Source organism: Chinchilla lanigera, unplaced genomic scaffold (genome assembly GCF_000276665.1).
Source record: "Chinchilla lanigera isolate Chin_1 unplaced genomic scaffold, ChiLan1.0 scaffold00047, whole genome shotgun sequence".
Classification (NCBI taxonomy): domain Eukaryota; kingdom Metazoa; phylum Chordata; class Mammalia; order Rodentia; family Chinchillidae; genus Chinchilla; species Chinchilla lanigera.
The window spans coordinates 14,734,383-14,742,528 of NW_004955448.1; the positions used below are offsets into that span (position 1 = coordinate 14,734,383).

At 31.2% G+C, this 8,146-nt stretch overlaps 1 protein-coding gene across 1 annotated transcript in view; it reads right to left on the reverse strand.

Annotated features, from left to right (window-relative positions):
• Si (sucrase-isomaltase (alpha-glucosidase)) overlaps window positions 1-8,146 on the reverse strand; it is a 90,984-nt gene that overhangs the window by 48,068 nt on the left and 34,770 nt on the right. Inside the window, exons 20-24 of the mRNA XM_005393136.2 lie at window positions 8,076-8,132; window positions 6,363-6,487; window positions 4,758-4,846; window positions 2,048-2,097; window positions 772-942 (exon numbers count right to left, since the gene is read on the reverse strand). Coding sequence (XP_005393193.1) covers window positions 772-942; window positions 2,048-2,097; window positions 4,758-4,846; window positions 6,363-6,487; window positions 8,076-8,132 — 492 coding nt within the window. The remainder of the gene's footprint in view (window positions 1-771; window positions 943-2,047; window positions 2,098-4,757; window positions 4,847-6,362; window positions 6,488-8,075; window positions 8,133-8,146) is intronic.

Genomic DNA, 8,146 nt, shown 5'->3' on the forward strand with positions numbered 1-8,146 from the left:
GAAAGGAAGAAAGAAAGAAAGAAAAAATTAAACACTGCTTCTTTAATTTGACCATGGACAATTTAAAATTAACATTTCATAAAATGTGGTATCTGGAGCAGTTCTTTGAAATCATCCCTTTTTACATAATACTTGAGGAACAGAACAGAAAAGAGAATATTATCGTGCCACTGAAATACCTAGAACCCCCAAGATGCAAAAGCTTCGGTAGACTGCGGAAGCTGGGTGAAAACCATCATTTGTGCAATGAACAATGAGTTCCTGTCTCATTCTGCCCCTTAATGTTCCACAGTCTTTAAAGAAATTATTCACTTTGTGTTAACCTCAGATTCCTCCTTTGTAAAAAGAGGACGATGTTTCTGTTAAGATAGTTTCTGTAAAAATTGATGAAATGTGAAATTTAAAGCCCTAAAGCAATACCTAGAACATAAAAGGTATAAAACAGATATTTATTCCCTCAAGGAATAAACAGAAATGAAAAATATGATTACTTTGTTTGACATGGAAGCTACTACTGTTAGAGAAGGAAAATATTTATTTAATTATTCCTGTCTCTAATTGCTATTACCATTTCAGTGTGTGAAAAACAAAGTGATAGATAATACATCATTATGTAAAAAACAAAAACGAGAGACAAGAAGAGAGGCAGAAGGAAAGAAGGAAGAACACATCATGAAGAAAACGAACTTTAAAAAAATCAAGTGCCTTAGTAGTTATATAATATTAAATACGAGCAATGAGAGTAAAATATATTTAAAAAATTATATTTACCTGGTTGGAAGGATCATAAGTGAAACTATTGTGAGGATTCCCTTGCTGATTAGCTTCTGATACTGTAACTTGGGTAACAGAGTCCGTCAAACCAAGGACTTTTATAGTTTCAAATGCTAACGTAGTTCCTTCCAGATATGATGAATATGTGCATGTAATATCTAAATTATTCTGGTGAAATAGAGAGTATGTAGCATTACATATTAAGTTAAATAGTGACCTAAAATAATAATAGAATATAAAAAAAAATCCGGTTCTCCACCCTTCCTTTCACACCAGACCTCTGTATGCAAACTACCATTCTTTTTTGTACAGATAACAGAGATCCTTGTCTCTAGAAATAACCTAACTTATTTATGATGTAACTCAAATATAAAATCCTATATAACTCTCCTTATTTTAGCCCAATGGATGATGATGAATAACCTTGTGTTAGAAAGAATATGTAAAGCAACCCACTGTATCTGAAGATCATCTCCATTAATTATCTAAAGTTTAACTTGTTGTGATTTATGTCTAGATCTTCCTCAAAGTCTCGTGCATTTATGGGTGGGCTTTCGGAAGGTGACCGGGTCAGGCGTGTGAGATACTGGAGTGTGGGCGTGTGAGACTGCGTCAGTCCTCTGAGGGTTTACAGCCGAGTGGGATGCTGGGAGGTGACGCCTGGAGGGAGGAGGGGGATCGCTGTGGGCGTGGTCTGGATAGATCTCCACGCTACTTCCTGCCTGTCCAGACGTGGACTCTTTCTCCAAGTCAGGCTCCTCTGCTATGCCATCCTACCTTGGTCGAGCCAGCTATGGACTGAAACCATTACAGACTGTGAGCTAAAATACACCTTTCTTCCTTTAACTTGTAGATGTTGGGTATTGTGTCCCAGCAACAAGAATGTAACTATGACATTTTCATACAATTTTTCCTTTCCCATCAAAATCCACAGTTCTCACCCTAACATACTGAAGCATTTTGAAATATGCTGAAGTTATTGTTTAGAGTATTTTGCTTAAAATCAGACCGTGTACTTTAGGAAGTAAAAAATCTTCAGAGCATCAATTGTATGATGAAAGTCATCTGTTACACTTAAATGTAAAGTTTGACATGAAAATTTCTCATAATTTAAAAATTTAAATTACACAATTTAACAATATCATTCATCAAAATTCATTGAAATTAGAGGGAAATGTAAACATCTTCCTAAAATAATTAGCATAACTGAATAACCTTTTGTTAATATATATTAAAATATGCATTTAACTACGTGTCTAAAGAAAATACTTACATTAGAAACTGAAAATGTATATAATATATAGTTTCCATTTTCTATGGTATCTGAAATACAAAACATAAAATTATCATGTCAATACATATTTAAATTCTCTGATTTTATCCTTTTAGTTACAAAACCCATATGTTTTTCAAAATATATATTATCAATGAACAATCCTAATAATTTTATGCTGTCTATAAACAAAAATTGTAAAGTGTTTATAAACAAAATAATCATATCTTAATTTCTCTGTAAATAGAAATAGTGAATATCTACTTGCTCAGTATAATATCTCAAAATGCTAAGATATTTCTGGAAATTCAGAGAAAGAAAAACATACAATAAAGTATATATATATCAAGTTTATTACTTTGAACTATATTAGTACCTTATTCTCTACTTAGTAAATAATATAATAGTAGGTTTTACCTAGGAAGAAATCATATGCTATAATTTTATTTCACTTCAGTTTTTTCTTCAATGGTTTTAATTATTTGAGGAAAACAAAGATGTAAAATTTGTTTGGGATTAATATGGATTTTAATTTGTAATAAAAATAAACTTTAATGAAGAAAGTATAAAAATACTTTCTGTGTCATATATGTAATAAATCTTTCACAATATGCCTTTATTGGAAAAATTAAATATTAGCAATAAGTAACTTGAAGAAGAAGAGTATGAGAAATAATGGCTTTATTAGTATTAATTCATTTAAACTTTTAAAAAAATCTTTTGTGAGCTTTTAATCTTAGGAACAAATATGAGAATGAAACCCTGAATTAAAGATTACTTAACTTTTTGCATCTTCCCTTACAAATTTGTTAATCAGAAAATTATGTATTTTCAGTAATTTTTAGTACTAACAGCAATATACATATGAAATGAGAATATGCAATGAGATTAAATTATATTTTTCATAATGTTAACAAATTATGTAAATTACATATATATGCATATTTACAGCAGAAAGGGTTGTATTTTAGTATATTTATATTATCGGAGAAATAAGAACAATCTTAAACTCATGCCATACATACTTCCAATCAAGATTTGATTCACAACACCAGTCACTGACTAAAAGTAATATATATCCGGCTGAAGCCCTATTTCCCAAACTTCAGTGTAATGAAGTGCTTGGAACATATTTTCATTGAGAGCTCACTGCTTGGGACTCAACGTGATTAAGAAAGAGCAAAAAGGTCAGTGTGGCGGGCGGGACTGAAAACTCCTCAGTGGGAGAGGTCGGTGAGCACAGGCGCGAATGCTCGAGCGCGTGTGTGTTTGTGCGTGTGTGTGTGTGTGTGCGCGCGCGCGTGTTTACAAAAGTACAACTGACAGAGACAAAGGGAAGACTACAGACAAGGCAAATAGATGGTAGATAATAAGGTCTGAGCTCTGTTTTGGCAGGTTATGTTTTCACATTTTTAGCCATAAAAATAAAGAGGTAACACAATAGAGATCTGTACTGAAGGTAGGAATCTGGGAGTAAGGAAAATGATAAAAGAAAGAATATATTCATCAAGAGAAAGATAAATGAGGAACAGGAAAGAGCAGAGCTCACTTATGACAAGTGAATGCTGTCAAAATCAGAGCGTGCATTAAGAAGCAGCCTCTGTGGGCTGGAGGTAGAACAGGGCGGTGTAGAGTTTGTCCACCCGATTCACGGCCCTCAGTTCATTTACAGCAGGACAAAATAAAGAAATAATTAAAAAAAAATTTTCTAGTAAACGGTTCTCCACATTAAATGTAATTTTAAAATTATCGATAAAATATTACAAATGTTATTTAAACAAATTATCCTTACTTGTGAAAATCACATCTTGTAAAAGAATTGTTGATTCCCATTTTTAGGTGTAAAGATCTGCATAATCATAAATAACACTAAAAATTGAAAAAATTTTTCAGAGGTTTTAATTTCTGATTATGGAAGACCGCTGTATATCGTCTTCTTATTCTTTGCTGCTGTGTTATAGAGATTTAATGTTTCATACACACTGAAAGGGATGTTCTTTCAAGAAATTGTGGGTTAAAGTACAAGCTAAAAATGAATCTTTGAACACACACATCAAACACTTAATGGCCCTACTTTAAGGAAATAGAATGATGAATTTGAATTTATGGGGAAAACTATAAATTACTGATTAAATCTAATCAGATAAATTCATATGGCTTAATTAGACACATATTAGCAAGACTGGCTCAATTTTAAGTTTTGTATTTTTGATGTAATGAATTCTGCACTCTGGGACTAAAGACATAAAAATTCTGAATAAAGGAAATAAATTGTGAAATATTTTTACCTCAAATATTTAGATATTAATTAACTGAAGTTTTATATGCTAGCTTTCTTTGCTGTTTACAATGATATAGTTTTATTTCTAAGTAACTGAATAATTTGAAATAGCTGAAGTCTACGGCCAGACCACCCTGAACATGCCTGATCTCACCTGAAATAGTTGAAAACGTGATGTATTCTGGAAATTTAACTAAATATTTTAATTCACAACTATTAATATATCATAAAAGATATAAACTCTTACCAAATACTTTCAGATAAAATACAGAACAAGTTATAAAATTAAATATATATAAGTGAAATAACAATGTTAAGTTTCATAAAGTAACCAGAAAGTTAGAACAATATCACTGATGTCATTTACATCATACAGCTGAACCACGTCACCAGGATGAGCATTTCAAAGCAGATTGTTTTGAATTTTACCTGTAGTTTCCCCATCATCCCAAAAAAAGTCTCCTTTTGCTGTGTTGTTTTCATCTAATGCAATTATAAGTCCCAAGGGATTCATACGACTGTAAAATAAAATTAGCTACATGTATAACTAAAGATAAAGTTGCAATAGTAAATGAACTCATTTCAATCTCACAGACTGGCAATTTTGCATGAACATGACATGCTGGTATTTGTGAATTCATATGTGCATTAATAATCTGTCATATTGTTTTCATGACATTGCTGAGATAATGTATGCACCAAGAAAATACAGTACACAAAATATATGAAATAAGTAAAAATTAAATTTTTGAAGCTATAACATCTGTAAAATTGAGAGTGTTTAACATTTCGATTCAAATGAAAAAAATTATGGATGTGCATTTCAAAGAGTTTCACCCTAAAGTGCAGGGTATTAGGTCTACATCTTACACACAAAATAATGGAAATATATAAAAATTTTTAAAAATGGTTAAGAAAATGCCTGGTAACTTTATAAATGAAGCTAGTTATAACAGAAAAAATGAGATATGCGATTGATAAAAATATTTTCCTTAGTTGCACATAACCACACAAGATTAACGTGGAGGTTCTAAGGTCTAAGACATTGTTCTATATAAACTATATTTCTTCCGAAACACATTCACTGAAGTGTTTTTACCTTGCAAAATACAATTGCAGGCTATAACCAATTTTTGAGAATGTAGTCAAGAGACAGTTAATGAAAAGAACAATTATACTAGTGACATATGTTCATTTACTCATTATTTTCCTTAAATGAATGTTTACTGGAAAGAGATAGCCTATTATGGATTAGGCATTTTTACAAATTCGTAAAGTACACCTGAAAATTCCGTTCCCTTTTTTATTGGAACATATGGTTTAATTGAACACAAAAGAAAAAGCGTGTAATATAAGAAAAAGTAAATAATATAATTTCAGATTTTTTAAGGTTATATAGAAAGTATAGGAAGATAAGGAATAAAGTTATTATCTCATGGGCATCTGCAAAATATGAGAAAATAGGTGAAATAACAGAAATTTTTATGAATTTACATTCACAATGAGTGCTGTAAAAAGGTGCTTTATAATGTTCAAGTCCTTTCTTTTTTCTAAATATTGCTGAGCTTTATTTTAACTAAATGAGTTAATTTCTGATTTTCTCTTTATCCAAACTGAAATATCCACCTCATTTGCCAATTTGAAAGTAAAACACTTTTGAAGGGAAAAATTTGAGATTTATGTTTTGAAAATTTAAATATTTGCAAACCAACATATTTATCTTTCAATTATAAAACAATTATTGCTATCTTATATTTTTTAAAACATTAGAGATCATTTCCAAAGTTTTAGAGAATAAGAGTAAAGTTTGACAGAGAAAATAAATCCCTAATTTAATAATATTCATTTTAATTCAAGAGATTAATAAATAAATATATAATTTGAATTACTTCATAACCATGATTTTCATAGTTTAGAATTACTTTGTATATTGTATACCTTTGGATGAAAAATTAAACTTTAATTTCTGATTCTTAACAAAAACATGAACTATTAATACAGATTTCAATTTAAATTAGTAATTTTTCATCTTACCTTGCTGTGGTTGTTACATTAGGTTGTTGAATGGGGATGATATAACCTCCTCTAAGGTGTAATCCGATTTTATCTGCTGGAAGATACATGTCCACCCGTTGTTTCCTCCATGGTCTTTTTGCACCCTAATATTTGGAAGATTATTGTTTTGTCATAGTTGATGTCTTTAAATACTATTTATGAGAATTTTACATTGTACATTGAAATGTGTTTTATTATGAATTAGTCACATGAAAATGAATACTGTTGTTTCTAAGAAATGAAGTAAATGATTCCATTTAAATCCTTCTTTCACTGTAAAGTACAGGGCAGAGGAAAAGTCAACTGTCTTGCTTAAAATGTAAAAATGAAATAGAGAAATTAATTATCTTTGTAGGATAATTAACAGCATCTTAATTAGCACCACTTGTAGCCTGTTTTAAAGTTAATATTCCTCTAATGATCACTAGTCTACATTCTCATCTACATTTTCAGCTTTTGTATGTGAAAGGAAACGTACTATTTTTTATTTTACATAGAATAATAAAAAACAATAACAAAATAACAACATAGACTAAGGCAATACAAAGCAAAAACAATAAAAATGACGCAGGGTTTCAAAACAAAATGGTAAGAATTAACAGTGGTTGTTCTGTTACATATTGCTATCGTGCTATTTCTGTCTGGTTTATTTCACTTGACGTATGTCCTCCAATTTCACTACTTTGGTGCAACACCAGTGGTTACTGGGAATAGTGCAGCAGCTAACGCAGGGGCGCAAGCATCTCTCTGCGGTGCTTGCGTAATTTCCTTTGGATGACCCGGAAAGCGGGCGCTTGCATTGTGATGCAGCAGTTTCCAGTTTTGTAAGGAATATTTTGCTGCTCTCCAGTAGGGGAGGAAAGACGGAGGTTGTATGATGAACATGAAAATACAGTTACGTAAAATTAAAATTTAACTCTTCTAGAATACAGTGGTGTGACTATCGCTAACCATAACTCATCACATATTTTATGAATGACAAAGAAACACAAAGGCTGCCAGCTGCAAATAAAGATAAAGAGAGGAGACGTCACTTGGCTTGGTCCGTGCATATACAACATGTACTAACCTATTAGATTCCCAACCGCACAAATACACAGAAAAAATAACACGTAAAGATAAAGGTGAGAAAGCTAGTGCACACAAAGCAGAGCTACGATGTCTTCAGATTTTTTTAAAAAATTGTATAACAATAAGGGATCTGCTTACTAAACATAAGCAATACATTAAATAATGATTAAGTACTTCTCAGTAGGTATTGCTCAACTGAGAAAAAATGGATTGTGTGTGCAAATGTTCTTATTTTGTCTTCTCAAAGTTAAAAGCAAAAGGTTTGCACAAATGTGTCTCCATATAAAATATAACACTAAGTGTTTAACTCAATTTCTCTGACAATAAGATAAATATATAAAATATTAAAAGAAGTTTCACTCCTTAAAACACTATTTTTTCTCCACTTTAAAGTCAATAGCATCTCTTTATACTAAAGAATATAATTTCATATTAAAGTCCAGCTCATGTGACACAGACAGTATATTTATACCAAATTTCCCACTGGGAAATATTATTTTGTATAACACGTACAGGAATCCTAAAGGCAGAAATACGCTGTATTTCAAGTTCAATTCTCAGAAGCAGATGTCTGAAAGTGTAATATTTCTGTAAGCCCGTAAATGCGTTCAGGTTACTCACCGTTTCGTAATCATACCACGTAGCGTCAGGGATGTACGCACTCACTGATACTGCTCCCTAAATTAAATCAC